General features: G+C 47.7%; 2 protein-coding genes across 2 annotated transcripts in view; one reads left to right on the forward strand and one right to left on the reverse strand.

The window, feature by feature from the left end:
• The first annotated feature begins 412 nt into the window (after nt 1-412).
• LOC146181729 (calponin-2-like) lies at nt 413-3,732 on the forward strand. The gene is made up of 6 exons (XM_084576736.1): nt 413-735; nt 1,316-1,470; nt 1,788-1,854; nt 1,974-2,078; nt 2,144-2,176; nt 2,982-3,732. Exons 1-6 carry the CDS (start codon nt 682-684, stop codon nt 3,174-3,176), a joined length of 609 nt encoding a protein of 202 aa, XP_084432862.1. The 5' UTR covers nt 413-681; the 3' UTR covers nt 3,177-3,732.
• Nucleotide 3,733: 1 nt separating this feature from the next.
• The window catches only part of LOC146181730 (VWFA and cache domain-containing protein 1), a 71,949-nt gene continuing 56,326 nt past the window's right edge, over nt 3,734-19,356 (reverse strand). The window contains exons 23-28 of the mRNA XM_084576733.1: nt 16,074-16,160; nt 15,371-15,486; nt 10,316-10,432; nt 8,502-8,647; nt 7,586-7,816; nt 3,734-6,865 (exon numbers count right to left, since the gene is read on the reverse strand). Coding sequence (XP_084432859.1) covers nt 6,504-6,865; nt 7,586-7,816; nt 8,502-8,647; nt 10,316-10,432; nt 15,371-15,486; nt 16,074-16,160 — 1,059 coding nt within the window. The 3' untranslated portion in view covers nt 3,734-6,503. The remainder of the gene's footprint in view (nt 6,866-7,585; nt 7,817-8,501; nt 8,648-10,315; nt 10,433-15,370; nt 15,487-16,073; nt 16,161-19,356) is intronic.

The raw sequence follows: 19,356 nt of genomic DNA on the forward strand, positions 1-19,356 counted from the left end.
CGACTCGCAACGACGGCAGCACTCGTCAGTTCGGCTGTCACGGCAGAGTGCAGTCACCTTTTCCGGCCACTTGACCATCCACCCTCCCCCGTCGGTAGCATGCTTGCCCCCTCAACTCCATATCGCGTGTAAGCGCATTGCGATTTCAGCTCACACACACCGCAGCGCTGTCCCCGCGAAGAAAAAAGAAAAAGGGATTCAGCCGCGCGTAAAATACTTTGGTTTATCGGCATTTTTCGTGGACACCCAAGCACCCAAGCGCGAGCGGGCGGAAGTAAACACACATACAAAAAATGAAAGAGCGAGAGAGACAAAAAATAAAAGAGAGAAAGTAATTCGGGCCCTCGCAACCGGCGCGGCAAGTCCGTCGGACACTTGTTGCTTCGCTAGCCGCTTGCGCGCGGCGCGGTGACGCAAACATTCCAAACTCCATGAAAGAGCCGTTCCCATTGGCTGACCCCGTGACGCAGCGATGCAAGGACTTTTACGATTGGTCAAGCGGCGCCGATAGCCGCCATCTTACGACGTGCACGCCCAGCTTTTGCAAATCTTTCTGGCTCGGTGGTGGCGGCTGCGGCAGCGGCGGCGGAAAAAAAAATTCATCCCGCCGTCTGGCGCACTGTGCGGGGCCCGCGATAGTCCGCTAAAAACAAAAGCGACGCTTTTTCGGCTGACTACACAATGGCTGCGTTCCAGGGTCCTGCGTACGGATTAAGCCGGGAATGTATGCTGAAGGTGAGCACCCCTCTTCGACGAAACTCTTCGCGAGAGTGTAGCGAATACCGTAGTGCTTACATGAACGTGCGGGACGGACGGCTGTCAGACCGGTTGCCCACTACATAGCATCGAAGAAACGCGCGCGCGCGTTGTCACGCATCGTTTCACTCACAAATGGCCATTCACGTCGAAAGCGCGCCTTGCTTGCGGTAGCACAACAAAACGGAATGTGTGTGTATCCGGTAACGACTTTTGCAGGAGTAGGAGTGTCGTCTCCATGTGCTGTAACGAGTACTGCGCTTTCCGAACGACCACACACGCTTTCGAACCGGCCTCGGCGGCGCTTATCTCGATTGTTTTTGGCTGGTAGCGCGAGACGCCGTGGCAGCCGAAAACGTCAAACGCATCGCTGGTTCGCGCGTGTACTACGTCTTTTTTTATCTCCTGTTCAAAACTGTGCGAGCTGAGTGGCGAAGCCTTGAAACGTCGTTAGCGCGGTGGCACGGTTTTTTCTTTTTTCTCCGTGGCCGCAAATTGTGCCGCGCGCAACTGACCTCCGAACGTGATGTAGTGGCGCGATGTCGGTCTTTCCCCGCAGGCTCAGGCAAAGTTCGAAATGCCGAGAGCCATTGAGGCTCTCGACTGGATTCGAGCTGTCACGGAGCTCGACCTGGAGCCGCTGAATCCAGATAAGGGCTTCCAAGACCAGCTGGACTTTGCAGACGTTTTGAAAGACGGGACGGCGCTCTGCACGTAAGCATGCTAGCCAGCACAACGCTCCACAAAGTTGCAGGCTCATGTATAATACTGTACTCGCTGTTGTGTCGGACTTTTGCTACTTTCTTTAACACTTCGGGATCACGCCACTCCTCGTAACGTTGCTGACGTAACGTCTCACTCTCTTCTTTTTTCTTTTTTTACGTTCTCACTTTTTTAAAGTGTCAGAAGAAAAACGAGTGCAAAAATCTCGGTACAATTGCAGCTAATCGTGTAATATCGCAATAACCTCAACGCGGGAAGTGCTGTTTTGTAAGTGATTCTAATTCGCTTTTCTAACATTGTGTTCGCAGGCTTATTAACAGACTTCAACCTGGTTCCGTGTCAAAGATTAACACAATGAAAGCACCGTTCAAACAGGTAGAGCTTTTCAACTGTCAAGTGAAAATTTGTGCTACTTAGTACTGGCAACAGTGTGTCACTCATGACTGGCAACATGACATTGTCACTCATGACGTAATTCTTCGCTGTTTGCACAGAGGGAAAACTTGGAGATGTTTCTGAAGGCCTGCGTGGACTATGGGCTCAAATCTCATGACCTTTTCCAAGTGAATGACTTGTACGAGAGAAAAAACCTTTACATGGTAAAGCCAGCTTTCTGCCGTGTTTCTCAGAGCATCGAATAAGTGCAGCATATTTGTCTTTGCAGGTTGTCAACTGCATGTTTGCATTAGGTGGCCTGGTAAGTTGGACTTTCTTCCTCTTGTATGGCTGTTTCGTAGATCTGCCATGAAAAGTTTGGAATGTGACTTTTATGAAGAAACTCCTTGCACGCTTGGAATTAGGATGCATCTGTCAGCCCCAACTTTTTTGCTATGAAATGAACTTTTTTTCTTCTTATTATTGCATTCTATATATACACTTCTGATCATGTTTGTACAAAAGCCTTGATCAAACTGGTTGATTCTGGCTGTACAGAGAAACTTTTAAGGGTGCGGTTCCGACAGTACAGTCAAGCATTTTAAATCATTTTAAGGTGTATCATGTGGAGACGAGCTGTGGCTCAACCACATTTTTATTCTCGTGCACAAAACTGGTAAAGTCAAGGAAGAAACATTTGAGCATATTTTGCTATGAATACATTTTTTCATCCCAGCATTCCTCGTAGGAGAAAATATACGCTCGATTGGTCATGCATCTAAATCAAAAGGCCGATTTAAAGCAGGCTAGGTTTGAAGTAGTTTGCACCTTTTAACATGGCAAGCTTTTATTTAACTCTGCTCGGCACATGATAGCTTTAGCCCCTTACTGCTGTAATCTGAATACTCCATAATTTAAGGTGGCTTGTGGTAAGCAAAATACTTGAGTTGTTTGCTACTCTAAATTTTTGTGTTGTTTATTTTGAGCTTGGAAGTTTGTGCTTGAACCGATATTATGCAACTACTTACTATGTCACGGACTTGAGTGTTTGTTTATAGACTGGTCTTGCATTGCCTTTCACCTGGCTTCAGTTTTTCCGCTATACAAGTTTCTTGTTTGCACTGCAGGCACAGAAGAAGGGCTTCAGAGGTCCCACAATTGGGGTCAAAGTTGCCGACGAAAACCGCAGGGACTTCACGAAGGAGAAACTGGAGCTCGGGAAGACCATCATTGGCCTACAGTCTGGCACCAACAAGGGTGCGTCGCAAGCTGGAATGACGCCGTACGGTGCTTCAAGACAGATTCTGCCCGACGGCCGATGAACAACTTCGTCCTTTGCACCTCGGAAGTGCGATTGACAAACTTCGCCTTAGCGCCCCTCATCTCCTTCTACCGCCATCGAGTTTTTCTTCAGAAAGTTGTTTCTCCTGCAACACGTCGTCTTGTGCAGTGCTTTTCACACGAGTGGCCTTGGTGGCGTTTTGTGCCAACTTCTACGAGTAGACATGCATTTACACCTGTGACGAGGGCTTTGGCCGTCCTGTCATCAAGAAGTCGACCAACCACCCACTGCCTTGTTGGCCTGTGAACTTGTGCTCCTTCCTGTCATGTGTTGTGCATCGCAAAGCCCTCCGCCCTAGGAACCTTGTTTGTTGCAGTGGCCAGCCTTTGTACAAGTTGCAGGGATCTGTTTACCTGCATTGTCAGTCTTTCTCAGAAGTATTGCATCAGTCTTTTCCCCTGGTTTCTTGGGAAAGGCTTAGTTAATTTTTACATTAGGATTTTGAAATTTTGAGATAAATCATATTATCGATGTGTTGAGTATGTGTGTTAGCTCCGCTGTTGCTTCATTAAAATAAAACAGAAAAGAAAGCAGAACTGGCTTGTTCATAGGTTGTTCTTTATTCTTGCAGATTTCCATAGAAAAACACTATACTATACCACGCTGAAACAAGTCATGTGCCTTAGGTTTGCATCGTTAAGACTTTGCTTGACTAACAAGTTTCCAATACAATTTGCAATGCCAAGCATTACCGCTTTGAAAAGGGAAAGTATTTGATGTAAAATGAACAACGAGGTTTCTAACAGTCTACTGGAGTTCTCGAAACAAGCCCTGCGTTGTTCTTCAAGAAAGGAAAGGCACGCGTCGAATATGCATGCCAAAATCGAAGACCACACTATAACGATCTGCATTAACAAAAGGGCTTCTGTGCATAGTCATTGGAAGGGGTGCATGGGAGAAGTCTATACAAATATCCAAGTCAACCTGACAGAGTGTTTGCATAGAACACGCATACAATTCCACGACTGGGGAGGAAAATGTGCACAAACCTTGATTACAATCGTCTTCATACAATAATTTACTGGCACACATTCACAAATTTGTCATTCCATTGTATAATTGTAAAGATGGCTTGTCACACAGCGCTCCTTGGGATAAGAATCCATCTGTGGAAGAGTTGGCTGTATGCAGGAAGCACAGCTCTCAATAACTTAAAACTATATCACACACACACAACAAAAAAAGCTATAGCAATCATCTTGGCACAACAGACAACTCATTCAGACAGTCAACCTGAGTAAACTCGTATTTACAACGCGCACGATGACAGATGGACGAAACAAACAAAAGAACAGCATCTTGCATACCACTTTGCTATGTACAGCGGCCTATGTACAGATGTAAAAAATAAAACTGCGAGAAGAGCTAATACCAGAGGCTGAAAGTCTCTACTATCTCATGAGGCACAGCAAAAAACGTGAAGGCCAGCGCTGAAAGAATGTGCTGCCCATTTTGCTGGGTCTGGTTGCATATCAGTGTACAAACGATGTTGCTGGAATTCAAATTTGACGAGATGCTAATGCTAGGTTCAGTTATGAAACACTACATCTTAATTACTGTCAAAAAGATGATCCAATAAATCCTGAATAAGCACCACACTCGGCCTGGCCAAGCTTTATATTTACCTAGATCTAGTACTTGTTCCTCCTTTATGGCAGGGATGAATTTAAGTGGGATGCATTCACCCTCTCCCTCCTTCAAATGGGACTGTCCCCTATAAGAATGACCCATAAATCCATCCCCTACCATATTACTTTACTGTACATCTGGTAAAAATAGTACCGGCTTGCCATCATAAATAAAAAGTTCCACTAAAGCTAGCATACGTCACACAACTATCGTGCCATAGAAAGTTGCCGTCAACATGGCCTAACACAGCAAACTATTGGCAGTTTCACCTAAGAAATGCAGAATGCACGCATAAGCACCCGCTTGCAAATTTACATATCTGTGTCTCTGGCAATTAGGGTAACAGGAACTATAGCAGAATTTCAGGGTAAAAAAAAAAAGTGGTCGCCCAGCAACCATAAAAATAATTAGGGAAGCACCTCAGGAGCCAGTTTGGCCTAGCTAACGAGCACATAGGAGAAGCTGCAACAGCAGTGACGAGTCGTCAGTGCTGACACATCGTTGCCCCTGGCAACAGGCCAACCTGTTGGGCAGATGTCACAAAGCATCCGCTTTGTTCACAAGCCTGCAAGGAAGTGTAATAGTATTTCTTTGGGCTGCGAGACAGGCTGTCAATAAACGGAGTTGCGAAATAACACGCAACTGGCTGCTCGTCTTCAGTGTTACCATTGTCCAACTCTGAAGCAGCTTTTACACGCGATGAGAAACGTACAGTCGTGCTCGGCATGAAGTGCAACAAACACATTGGCAGCAAGTGAACGCGCCGTGATAAACACCACTGAAAGCCCCCCCCTTTCAATTAGTTGCTATGCATACAACTTTACAACATCCACAGGGTCCTTGGCATTTTGCGAAGAAAGCTCCGACTACAACTTGTACGTTGCAGGTAATACTGAACACGACTGTACACTCAAAACTTGCACAGGAAATAAAAGCTTTTGTGACTGAATGCCTTCATACTTGCATATAAGATGACAATGGACAAATCAAATTATGCGCTAATGGCAATACAGATATGATTTCATCAATTATGAGGCTAGCCTTTGCACTATGCAATGAGAGTGGTAGCTAATGCGTTTACTGCACTCGGCATGGCACAAACACAGTGCTTTTATGAACAAATAAACTGTTTGTCTCATTTGACATGTCAGCCAATGAACAAGACAGCATGAATTTGAGCCTCATTCAACACACAATCAAGGTGCAGCAACAGAGTTTGATGACAGGATACACTGCTAGGCTCGCAGCATCGTCCTACACTAACTGCATCCACAAGATAAATTATCGACCACGCAAGTTCCGACTGATGGGCATGACTGTTCCAAGTATACTGGGCTGTTAGTGTGGAAATATCGTTCCAGCAGGCAGCTGCCCTAATTTGACACTGCTCGTGCAGAGCGAACGAGATCCGATCAACACAGTGTTGCTGCATTTGCATTTCTCGCATTTTTTCACTAACCAGAAGGTGCAGTGACAAAGATTGCATAACACCAAATGGCTTCTCACAAGCGTTAAAACTGAAGCGGCCAGTAGCAACACATTGCAGTGAACAACGTCCACATCAGCGCCCTCTCAGATTCCACGCACACCCACCCCACTTGGCAGTGAAAACAGTTTCGAGTTCAACGTCCACGTAACCTGCACGCAAAGTTGTCACTGTCCTGGCGACCACTTGTGTTCACCGCACAGCGGCGTGCACTTCGACGCTGGCCTGGAAGGAGTTGCGTTTTCCCACCATGCACACATTCTTGGGAAGCCTCGTGATGGAAGGGTCTGGAAACGTCAGGGGCTGCTGCGAGGGCGATGAAGCGCGACTGCTGAGCGAAGGCTGCTGAGGTGGAGAGCGCCCTTTCTCCTTGCTCGTCAGCAGTGGCTCGAAGTACTGTAGGTGCTCAGAGTCCTCGTGCGGGGTCATGGTGCTGTAGCCGTGGTCGCTATCACCCCCCGGGGGCCGCCGGTAGGCGGTGTTCACACGGTACGGCGACACCACCACTCGGTTGTCATAGGTGCAGCCTGCCAGGTTTAGGTTGTGGGGACCCACTGCGAGCGAGCAGAGCAACAAGGTTAGGTTACGATGTGGTTACAACACTTGTACCAACTGTGCAAACATCAATCAGCTTCGCAGATCAAAGCCTTTAGAAGGACAAAACGAAGAACAAAGGAGACACGAATCTCGGCACACAGAATGTTCTATGTACTAGTTGAAAAGAGCTTGAATAATGAGCCAATTTCTACAGCGAAAACTGTGGACAGGTTGTACTGCATGTCCGCTTCTGCACAACAAAAACTTCTGCAGTGCCACTTGGTCTTTCGAAGCATCATACATGAGGGCAGGTAAGTCAATTCCTGTCCACATGTGATCCGTATTTTCATTTCTCTGCTGTTTCTAAAAATAAATCCATTGTCTCACCAGTAGCTCAATTACAGTACTGGAAGACCAAGTTGCAAACAATAAACCTGCAGTGGACTTGTCCACAATTTGAATCCGAGTGTTTACAGTGTGCGCATTCTCCACAGGCGTGACAAGAGGAACTCTCTCAGCTGAACCTCTCCTTTTTTACACAGTACTCCAAGCAAACCGGCATTTGCTCTGGGCTCTTCACGTGCCCATGATGAGCCCTGTGGCAAGACCCTCAGGTCTATAGTATCCACAAGAGCGATGGTTATAGGCCTGAAGCCTGGTCTATGTACTAGTTAGTGTGCATTTTGAGCACTTAGGAATACACTCAGACTTGTTTAACAACTGCAGCCGGAGCTTACCGGGACTGGGGCTTGCGTGGAAGTCAGAGTCGTCAATGTCGTGGAAGACCTGACCGCCCTGCAAGGGTGCACTCGGGTAAGACAGGGCGTAGTGGCTCGACGAGCTCCGTGTCACTCGATTCTTGTAGCAGTACACGAGGAAGGCGACCAGGCAGAACGCTCCAATCATGCCACCTGCCACAGGTCCAAGTGGTGTGCTGCGGATGTACGGGAAGTCGTCCCCGAGAGCACCTGCAACATGGCAAGGCAAGTGAATGCTTGTCAGGCCTAGAGTTTCTTACACTAACTAGAGGGAAAACTGAGGGCGCTGCACTTCAGCCACCATGGGCGCGCTAAGAATCATGGGCCGATGCCTTACTTGATGCAGGACAGTCGGTTTTTCTTGAGTGCACGGAGTGGCATTAATATGATTTCTCCTTTTCATCATCATCATCATCTCGCGGTGTATACATAGACTGCAAAAGCCATAGTTGTACCATAGTAGCGAAGGCGCAAAAGCAGACGTCGCCAATAAAAGGTTTCTGTTTCCCGAAATGCCACTGAAAACTTTCTTAAGTTGTACTGCACCAAAATAGCTGCCCATTAGCGGAACTTCCAAAACCATTTCACATCCCAGAAAAGAATAGCAGAATAGCGAAGTTTAAATGAACTTCCTGGTCTGGCTTTATGAGGTCCATATGCCAAAAAAGGAGAATTTTCGAGGTGACCTCCACACACATGCGAGTCACCGGCTGAAGTTTGTTTTGTACACAGAGAGAAGAAAAGAAACAAGGGAAGTAGAGAGCACAAAGTAATTTTTCAATCTGCAGTTGCAAATTCCAAAGCTCAGAAAGAGGCAATTAAGACTATGCCACAATCCTTCACCAAAGCAAAGCGTAAAAATTAAAAGATGTTTTCGCAACCAGTCAAAGCTCACCAATGATCTCGTCAGCATACGGTGTCCGGGCGCCCAGCACGCCGCCAAAGCACTTGGGCTGCTCGTGGCAGAAGGGCGTCTTCAGGGCCGTCTCGCCGTCCATGTCCACAGAGCACCACTCACAGCCGAGCACACCCGAGCAATCCCTGCGAGAAAGATGTGGTCACCAAGTGGCATGAGACATCCGGACAGGGCAATATGGATACATCGTGAAAACATTGTGCTTTTTGTAATCTGAACGCTCTGTTTCTTGAAACAGATAATGTTAGGATTTTGCCGGCACACATCTATGAGGCAGAAGTATTGTTGTAAGTAACATTCTACTCTGTACACTATATAAATATCTACCCCAATCCTACACAGGCAGAAAGCCACTGATATATGCCAATGCCATTGTCTTTCAGTTCTTCTCTTGTCCTTCAAACTATCCACAACTGTAAAATGTTGCCAAGAGGATAACATTAAGCAAGAACAAGAGAAAAAATTCAAAGAGGAAATTGAAAAAAAAAAAAAAAAAGCGAGTTTGCTTCTGATGGGCAGATCACACAGCAGAATCTCGGATGACAAGAATCTTAAGTGGTTGCACAAAATATTTGAATAACCAGAAATTCGTGTCATAGAAAAAAAAATTACGAGACACTTTAGCGACTAAAATGGTGAAAGGCGAAAGCCTGAGTGCTGCATTTGTTGCAAATGTGGCGGTGAATGATATAAAGACGGTGACTACTATTTCACCTTTCTCCCTTCCTTTATGGCATGGTACATATGTACGCAGAGAATTGTGACAGATACTGCACCTTTTCTATCCTGTAAATAAATTTCAAATGCCACTGATGCCTGCTGTACCAACACCTCCCAGAAGTGTGGCTCTTCTTCTGCTTGCCGTGTGGTGCGGCGTTCGAGGAAGCAGCAAATGAAAGAGTGCACGGACGCCAGGATTGGACGCCCGGTGGGGTCAGCTTCATATATGCATGAATCGCCTTGTGACGTCATGACCTGTCGTGACGGTACATCGCGTGCCCCTTGTCGAACACAACCAGCACTTCATTGAACGCATTAAAGTTCACCGGCGTTCTATAATTCGTCTACAGGAAAGGACATGTGCAGTATCTGTCACTTGCGGAATCTTGCTATCATTCTCACTGTAGACAAGGGGAATTTTGAAGAGCGTTTCACGATCCGGGGCATGGCGCAGTGATAAAACACTGGGCGGCGGATCAAAGGGATGGAGGTTCGAATCCCCGGTGGGAGACAAGGTTTCAATTCAAGGTCGATTCAATGGTGGATGGGCATAAGACTTCTGGTCGGTTGCTTCGAATTTGGCGGCTGGTGACATCATCCAGTCTCGACCAATCAGAGCCGCCGCAAAAGCGGGACACATTTTGTCCACGACAACGATGAGGCATTAAAGGCTTTTGCCTTAAAAAGCAATGTCCCCATGCCAAAGCATGACATCATTTATGTAAACCTATTGTGGCTGATGGGCATAATTTATGGCAGTGTGCCGCCACTTGGTGTTTGCGGCGTGTAATGCATGAGTGGCGGTCACAGCATCATCAGTTCATGCTGTCCGTAGTGGAGCAGGGGAGTGTCCAGTATACATCAAAATTTCTGCACAATGCATACAAAGATAAGCCAAGGAATCTTACAAGTATGTACCATGCTGAAATTTGCATCACTTGTGGTCACATTATCGAGATCATACGTTACACAATTTTAGCTCTGACTTTGGAAACGATCCTGACAGCAAGAGAGACGATTGGAAAGAATGCAGGAAACGTCTCCCAAAATGCACAGCAAGGTTTACAACTCACTTCTCGCTCATCCTGGCGCTGCACTCGCTGTTGAAGCACTGCTCGAGCGAGTTAAAGTGGTAGCTCTCCAGCTTGGGCAGCTGCGGAGGTCTCGCAAAGCGCGGGCAGTTGCTGCTCCTGCAAGGAACACGATCCACAGTGATTAAACTCCGCCCTTGTAAGCCTAGGGCGTTGTATGCTTGGTGATTCGGATGTGCTATGGGTTTCCTGCCGGTTTATTCAAACGAGCCCCCAAAGGATGGCTGCATCCAGATACGAGTTATATCAAATATTTATGATTGCACAGAAGTTATGCCGTACTGAGCAATTTAGTGTAAATTATATACAGCATTCCATATATCAGTGTTTTGTGCAGGGAGGGCCTGCAAGACACTTGCTGGAGCTGTCATGTCACTGCTGAATAAAGTAAACTTCTGTTAATTTGGCCTTCAATGGACCGGAAAAATGCCCAAATTAACCGAAAGCTCGAATTATCGAATAGGCCTGAAAAGGAAACCATTTGCATTACAGTAATCTGATGACCACCTGCACAATGGTTGTCTGTATTTGTGACAAAAGCGAAATGAGAACAACATTTTTTTCCCAGTTTCGTCCAAGCTTCGCTCCATGCACACTGTTGGTAAGGCCCTCTCGCAAAAAAGCCCCGTCGCGCTTTGGAGATGCTTCATTCCCACACAGTCAAACATTGCGGTGAAGTGTGCAGTGCAGTAAATTTGCGGCGAATCGTATAACAAATACATTCAATTCACATTCGAAATTCATAATATTTGCACACCCCTAATCAGTATGAATGTAGTTCTTGATTCATTACAAAAATTCGAACTTTTGAGATTTGATCATTCTTCTCAGTCCCTTCAAGTTCAAATTAATGAGATTTAACTGTACGAAAATTTCCAGGCAATGCTGCGCGAGAGTTTTGTCCGCGGCCTGCTGCCAGTGTTAGATACATTAGAGCATTCCAATAACAATGACTCCTCCCATTGTCACAACTGTGAATACAGGTGCTGCCAGTACGGCTCTTTTGTCGGAAGCAAACTGCGGTGTTGTCAAGACTGTCCTCTTTTTACACGCGAGTCCCGAAAGCAAGGCCATAGTGCCATTTTCGACTGAAAATGGTAATCATGCAAGTCCTTTCTGGTCTCGGCACGTCTGAATCGAGTGCAAGAAAAAAATCCAGAGAGAGCTCCTTTTCTAAACCTTATCTCCTGAACAATGAATGCACGCCCTGCCGATGAGCAAACATCAGTAAGCTGAGGAGGGGCTACACAGTAGTGTTTTGCAAAGAATGTAAATTGGATGGAGTTCTATTTGAGGAAAGTCCCGTGTCCTTAATAAAGTATACATACATAAACACACAGCTTGAGACATCACTATTTCTTGTCCTGCAAATTTTGGAAAAATTACCAGGAAAGCATATACGGGCACAAATGAGATTCATCGCCTTTTTTTTTCATGAAAAAAAAAAAAAAAAGATTAGAGGGTCTCTTAGATGTCCCTTAAAGGGCCACTGTCCAGGGAAGGCCCTTTTAAGAAAAGGAGCCCAGTGTTTCGATCAGATACCGGAGATAGTCTGTGCAAAATTCTACAGCGACATGCGCGCCGCAAAGCATCGAAAATACAATTCAAAGCTCCCTCATGCTCTCCTTTGAGAAGCCAGCTTCACCGCTTCCTGCGCTGGCCCGACGGGCCACAATAATGACGTACGTATCGGGAACGACGTCCATTGGTTCGTCTAGCTGACTGACGGGAGAAGGATGGGTGTCTACCGCTCGCAGCGCGCTTTCCCTCACCACGGCCAGACTGAATCCAGCGGCGCGCGCTCCCTCGACCGTTTTTTTTTTTTTCGCGCTCGCGGAGAGCCACGCCTCACCTCCCGCCAAACGCGGAGGAGGAAGGGGAATTTGTATTGCGGAGGCTAGACGACCTCGGGCAGGAGAGTGAAAAACCTTTGCGAGGGAACGGAAGGAGAGAGGCAGGATAGAATCGGGTGATTGCGGTGGCTGTAACTGCGTTATTAGTTACTCTTTTCAAAAACATTTTGCGGCCTTGCGTTCCAGGGGCGAAGTCTCACAGTCACCGGGGAAGAAAATATTTTTGACCGGGGGGTGGACAGTGGGCCTTTAAGAGGAGAATGGCGAAAGCCTACCCTTCATCTCCTATCATTTGCCTCCCATCGTTAGCCTCCTGTCGGCATTCGTTGCAGTGCTATATAAATACAGTAGAACCCCGCTGTTGTGTTCCCGGGTGCTGCGTTTTCCCAGCTGCTACGTCCTTGTGGTCGAGTCCCAGCATGACTCTCATAGACTTCCATGTATTAGAAACCCCGCTGTTACGTCATAGCTTGGGACACGTTCCCGCATGATACGTTGTGAACTCACACCCCAAGCCAACCCGAAAAACAAGCAGCGACGGCCATGTTTACTTTTTCGGCGAATTGACTTGGCCTGGCTTGGCCTAGCGTAAGTAAGTAAGTGAGAAGTCCTGATCCCTTTTGACTCAGGGCAGGCGTTTGTCAACGCCACAGGGGGAAATGGATAGTTAAAGGAAAAGAGCAGTACATCACACATTGCGTCACTGTGCACTGAAATATGTCTTTCGTTACACTATTGCACTTTAAAGGCACCGTCGGTCGAACGGCCTCATGAAGCCTCACGAATCCAATTCGGTAGCCACGTTCAGGCCAAAAGCCAAGTGGTGTGTGTGCGACTGACTTCACGATTGCCGAGCTTAGGACTCTTTCCGCGTGTATTTTCCGGCTGTGAATTCGTTCCGCAGTCATGTGCACACGCATCCAGCGCACTCAATCGCCCACCTGGCGCGTGCCAACCGTTCAGCACGTAAATACAGCAAGATGGCATCAAGAAAGCGCTATCCTTGGAGGATAAACTGAATATTCTCCGCACTGTGGATGCAAACCCAACGCGGAAGCAGGTGTGCATCGCTAAGGAACTGGGACTTACGCCATCCACCCTCAACTCTATTGTTTCGAAAAGAAACGAGATCGAAGCAAATGCCCGGTCCTTTGACATCAAAAGCAAGCAAGCCCGCGGTGCGGAGCACGTGCAGCTTGACGAGGCGGTGTACAAATGGTTCAAGCAAGCCAGAGCTGCAGGTGTTAATTTTGATGGCACCATTTTGCGCGAAAAAGCACTGGAGATAGCAGACAAGCTCGGGATCGTCGATTTCAGTGCGTCAAACGGCTGGATCGACCGATTTAAACGAAGGCATGGAATTTGCTACCGAACCGTGAATGGGGAGGCCGCAAGCGTGGACGTGGCTACTGTAGGCAGCTGGAAAGAGACCGTGGCGCGCATTATTGACGGCTACGAACCTAGGGACATTTTCAATGCCGATGAAGCGGGCCTCTTTTTCAAAGTACAGCCCTCAAAGACGCTTAGGTTGAAAGGCGAGGCTTGCCACGGCGGAAAATGCAGCAAAGACCGTCTCACCGTTTTGTTGTGTTGCAGCTCGGATGGCTCCGAGATGATGAAGCCGTGGGTCATCGGCAAATTTCGAAACCCACGTTGCCTAAAGAATATACGTTACCTGCCCTGCCACTACAAGAACAACAGCAAGGCTTGGATGACGTGCGCAATTTTTGACGAGTTCCTCGCGTACATGGACTCGAATATGGGCTGTCAGGACAGAAAAGTCGTCCTTTTTTTAGATAACTGCTCCGCGCATCCTAAGGACACTACGTCGCTGCGGAACATCAAGGTGGTTTACCTTCCGGCCAACACGACCAGCCACCTTCAACCCTTAGATGCTGGCATCATCAAAAACGTGAAGCATTTTTACAGGAAATGCATCGTGAAGCGATCCCTGGCCTCTGTGGACCGTGGGCAACAGCCAACTGGCATTACGATCCTGGATGCCATGCACTATCTGGCCACGGCATGGAGTGCTGTCACCGCCACAACGGTCAGGAATTGCTTTGCGAAGTGCTTCGGCGACGCAGACAGCGCAGCAGAACCAGGAACCGTGGACAACCCCGGAACCCCCTGAGGACTGCGAACTGGACACGGCCATGGAAGCGGTTGGCGCGAACGGGATCGTGTACAACGATTACGTGTCTGTGGATGATGCCGTTGCCACCTCCGAAATGATGACTATCGACCAGATCGTGGCCGAGTGTGTAGACGCGCACAACAGTGGCGACGAAGAGGAAGAGGAGGAGGAGGATGCGCCGCAGCCGGAACCGACGTTTACATCGGCTGTGGCGGCATTGGACCTTCTCAGAAGGTACGTTCGCGACGATCGCGAGAGCCACATGGCACTGCAACTTTTGGAGAAGCGAGTTGTACTCACCGGACGCGAAAAGATGCGACAGACAACGCTGCATGACTTCTTCAAGTAATAACATGGCAATAAATGCATTCAGTTGCCCACTACTGTCATTTTTCAATTTGTCCTACTTCCCGGCTCTTACGTTTTTTTTTTAAGGTCCCATGAAAAACGTATCAGCGGGGTTCTACTGTATAATTGGTTTACAGGAAAGGAAAGGCGCAGTATCTATCACAATTTCTCCGGCAAGTGTGAGTTTGGAAGGCAAACCATCGCTCCTGTCGCGTGGCGTTCCTTGGCACGCGTTCAAGTGTGGCATTTGCAGATGGCAGGGATGCACCCCGCCTTGGCCAATCAGAACGCCACAAAAGCGGGACACACTTTGTCCACGACAGCATGAGCCATTAAAGGCTTTCACCTAACATAACTAACCCCACATTGTACTTAATTTCATTAGCTAGCACTTCCTTTACGACACTCCAAAAATGGCAATCTCTCTCCAAGTACTAAGATCATCTGTGGGAGAGCAGCAGTTCCCCACCGACAAGCCGCAGGTCCGCGGGAGGTCAGTGGAGACTGCCTGCCTGATCCAAAATTACATAAGGGGGGAAAAAAAGAAAAAGAAAGAGAAGCAAGCTTTAGGAAAATGAGTACGGAATGTAATAAAGATTAAACTTTGTCAAAGGAGGTGCTCAATGGAGATATTACAGGAATAAAAAACGTCTGAAGTTTTACACTTCTGCGCGCCAAAGTTTGTGTACATGGACGCACCTGTCTTCATTGTGCGTCAGATCTCCGGTACAGAGGTTCATCTGCAGCGGGCACTCGCACGGGCACTCGCAGTCCCGCTGCTCCATGCGGTGGCAGTTGAGGCAGAGACGGTCGACCTGTCGCAACAACAAGACCAAAGAGATAAGGCACCTTCAACTAATGCAACTCTGCAAAAGCAACCAAGGGCAGAGGAATCCCTTCATTTATCTACACAGTAAAATGCAAATAGACAGATCACATCTTCTCCATTCTTGCCTCTTTTCACCTATTGCCGTCACCAGGGTTTTTATTTATTTTTTTTAGTGATTGAGAAACTCTGCACATCTAGGCTGCAATCCCTTCCTGCCAGACATGCATGCGAAAAGAGCTATGCACAAATTAAATTATTAACGGCTGCTAATAGAGTGGTCTAGCCTACCACTAGCAACTAACAGTTATAATTAGTCCAAAGGCAAAAATGGGAAAAAAGGGAAGGTGGAGGCTGGACCCAGCCTTATGGAGCGCTTGCCTTGCACATCATAGCTTCCCACGGCCTTGGCATTATCTAGGGAACACCGTGGTAAAAGCCAGGTGTGCAGTTCCACGCAAGCCATGTACTACTATCTACATACTGCTGTTGAATGCTTGTTAATCAGGTTCCCTGAGGAGCAACACCCTCTGGGCAACAAATGGAGCAAGAAAACGAAACGAAAGCTGCACCCACCATGCTGCAGGGGCAGAAAGCCCTGACGGTATCGCAAGTGTGGTTCACAATGCCCAAGAACGCATTGGTCCCAGGGATGGCAGTGATCTGGAAAGAGGGCAGGGGGTTACACATACATCACGATCCATCCATGAGAACTAGCATACGATACACCTGCCAGATCCGGCAGCGGGACATCTAACAGCAACAGCTGAGAGTCCACAGCTCATATAATGCTGGAGATTGATCTCAGCGGCATTTTTTTTTGGATAAACAGCGCTTCTTAATTTGACCTGTGGCTCCACCTGTTGCAACTTAAGGGGGGACACTGGTCTTAGAGCTATTTTCATTATTTTAAAGCCAATCCTGATAAAATCATACCCTCTTGTTCAGATTTTTATGCTGATTTCAAAAATGTAACTTGTTTTTCTCTATGTCAGTTAATTCCCGAGATAATAATATTAATTATTCATTTAATTAGTACTTCCGCGCAAAAAAAACGCCTCTATAAAACATCATTTTTAATGCATGGCGGTACAGTACAATGACCAGAGAGTGCAATGATCAAAGCAGTTTTTCCATTTTACTCTTATTAGCAATTTTGCTGCACTTTGAAAGTTGTCCTTCAATACGTGCCTATCATGCTTCAATTAACTTGGCAAAATAAAAAATTTTTGAAGCTTGAATAAAGAATTCTGCTTCGATCATTGCATTCACTGCACCTTCAGCTTTATGTAGAAAAAGGAATTACATCTCTATCTGTCCTAGATGCAGAGATATCGACGAACTAAACCAGCCAAGTGTCCAAAATTTGAGTTTTGAGAAAATGGGAAAAAACAAACTAGGCACAATTTATTCAAAATTTCGAAAAGATATATACATATTTACACTTGCAGACAGCTAATATGCACCAGGCATGTAATCTGACTGCTTGGGCTGACTAGAATGCCGCTTTTTCAGTGCCCGATGCATGTTTTCCGCAGAGGCACGCTTGCGTACTGATTCGGCTGTTCGGCGCCTGTCCTTCTCAGCCATCCTCCTGATATTCTGGACGCCAGGGTTCATATTTAGCTCACTCAGTATTTTTGAGCATGCTTGTAGGTTTCCTGCATTGAAGCGGACAACAGCCTCCGCAACAGCTGCTTGAACGGAGAACAGTGACGCATGGCGCTCCTTTGGTGCGAGTGACCATATTAGGGAGTGCAAGCTTTCATTACTGTTCTGGGTTTTTCCCTGCTGGCACCGCTCTAGCAGCTTTGGGTCTGCCAAACGCTCATAAATAGGCAAAAGTGCTTTGCACACATGTGGTGGCAAACTGTATCTGTGCTTGGGAGCAGGCTCTCCCTTGGCTGCAGCAGCATTCTGGCGGCACCACGAGTTTGCGCCTGTCGGGCAGAGGGTGTGATTTGACACGGTATCATTGGAGGTTACGTGATGATAGGTAGCCATCACTGCCTTATGCATTGCCCCAACATCTCCAGCATGGGACTTCAGGGCCCAGCTGTAATACGATGTCAACTTGGTGACAAGGTCGCCTGTCAGCTTTCCTTTGCCACTCAAGCTCTCTTTTGCATCACCTTTATGCTTGGCAATTGCATTGCGTAGGGCCGTTCCCATCCGCTTCTGCACATGGTTTGTGCAATCTTCTTTGCTGATTTCGATGTAGCCGTACACAGCTGATTCTTGCAATGCAAGAAATGTGCGGCTATCGCCGTCTGAGAGCATGGTCGTGTACCTAAGGCCATGTTTCTGCAGTGACCTTTCGAACAAAACAAGTCCGGCCTGAACTTCCATTTCACCGGACTTTTTGTCCGTGTTCTTTTGGCACAAGTGGCTTTCTTTCCACGCCTCATAGGACGGGTCACCTTCTTTGGGCCCACGCTCACACCCAGCACAAAAGTTACTGAAAACTACATAGTCAAGTACCAGTCCAGTAAAAAGTTCTACTACGGCGCCGACACCGATGTGGGATGAATGACCCCGGGTCATCCATGAACCATCGAAAGAGACAGAAATGTTCCCGGGGTTGTCAAGGTTCAACTCGTTATAGAGTTGCCGAACAGAACGGGCGCTGTCTTTCAACACTCCTTCGGCTGCGCGTGTTGCTGCGGGCGTCAGCTTACTCTTTACGTAGTCCTGCCACGTTTTCGTGTGCAGGCCACGATGAGATATGTTCATCGCCGCAAACACATCATTCAGCGCCGTTTGCCTATGTCCGGTACTTTGCATCGCGCGTGCAGCAAGGATATTCACGGCAAACGGATTTATCTTCTGGCTGCCTTGCACGCGCGGCGAACTCCATGCCGATGAAATGTCCCCGCAAATCACGCACGCGAGAGAGAGTTTAACGGCTAGACCATATTCACGATTTCCTTTTGAAATATGGACATCCCCGCCACACACTTTACATTTCACAGCAGACAACAGTTCGTTCAGCGACTCCAAACTCACAACAGTGAACGTCGTATCGTCCGCACGGCAACCGCCGGTCGCGTCAAGAAGACGGGCGTCAGAAGTGGCGATGAAATCCGCTTTCCTCTTCGTCGCTGCGGTTGAACCCAGCTCCTGCAGCATTCCTTCGGCTTTTCTTTTCTTTTCAATCAAGTCCGAAGGCTGCAGCATCGTCGTGTCGTGGCGGACGCGTCCGCTGGGCGTAGGCGCCGCCGAGCTCGCTAGGCCTATTTCGGCCGCGGGGACTTCTTGACTTGCCGCTGGCTCCTGCACATCCTCGGAGCTTTCGGGTGCCGCAGGACGGTTCCGAAAGTTGTCGCCGCGCGCACTCTTCTTTTTGCCGAATTTGTGGCGCGAGCGGAATTTACTGAGGGGCATCGTCTCGCCTCGGTCTCGACTCAGAACAAAATGGCGTCTCGGACGCTTTCAACGGCTGCTGGCCCGCCGCAAGCAGACGACGTGCGATAGAATCAGCCAATCGGATGGCTCAGTTGCAGTCACGTGCGCTCAGCAGCGAATCAGATGCCGCGTTTTCGTTTTTCTTTGTGGTTATTTTTCTCAGTGGCCATTGAGGGCAGACAAGCGCTAGCGGCGGGAAATTGAAACCCAGAAAGCGCTCTTTCAAACGAGCCTAACATGGCCGAGATCGGTCCGGCGGAACGGCAGTTGCGCGCAACGAAAAATGTGCCGTTTTACCGTCTGCTGCTGCGCAAATTCAGCCCGCGCGATGATTTCAATTCGTTATTATGCTGAAAATACTGACTTCTGGAAGAAGAAAATTGGTGAACTTGTAGATTAATAGCCACAGATTCCAAAAATGCCATTTTCAGAAAATCGGTTTTTTGGTCATTTT

The sequence above is a fragment of the Amblyomma maculatum genome, chromosome 8 (genome assembly GCF_055883805.1).
Source record: "Amblyomma maculatum isolate TAMU_Amacu chromosome 8, ASM5588380v1, whole genome shotgun sequence".
In the NCBI taxonomy this organism is placed as follows: Eukaryota; Metazoa; Arthropoda; class Arachnida; order Ixodida; family Ixodidae; genus Amblyomma; species Amblyomma maculatum.

Excerpts from the sequence above, each read along its gene's own strand:
- LOC146181729 (XM_084576736.1), top strand. The coding sequence starts at position 682 with ATGGCTGCGTTCCAGGGTCCTGCGTACGGATTAAGCCGGGAATGTATG. Across the intron at positions 736-1,315 it reads GCCGGGAATGTATGCTGAAG|GCTCAGGCAAAGTTCGAAAT; the intron begins GTGAGCACCCCT and ends CTTTCCCCGCAG. Across the intron at positions 2,177-2,981 it reads TGTTTGCATTAGGTGGCCTG|GCACAGAAGAAGGGCTTCAG; the intron begins GTAAGTTGGACT and ends TTTGCACTGCAG.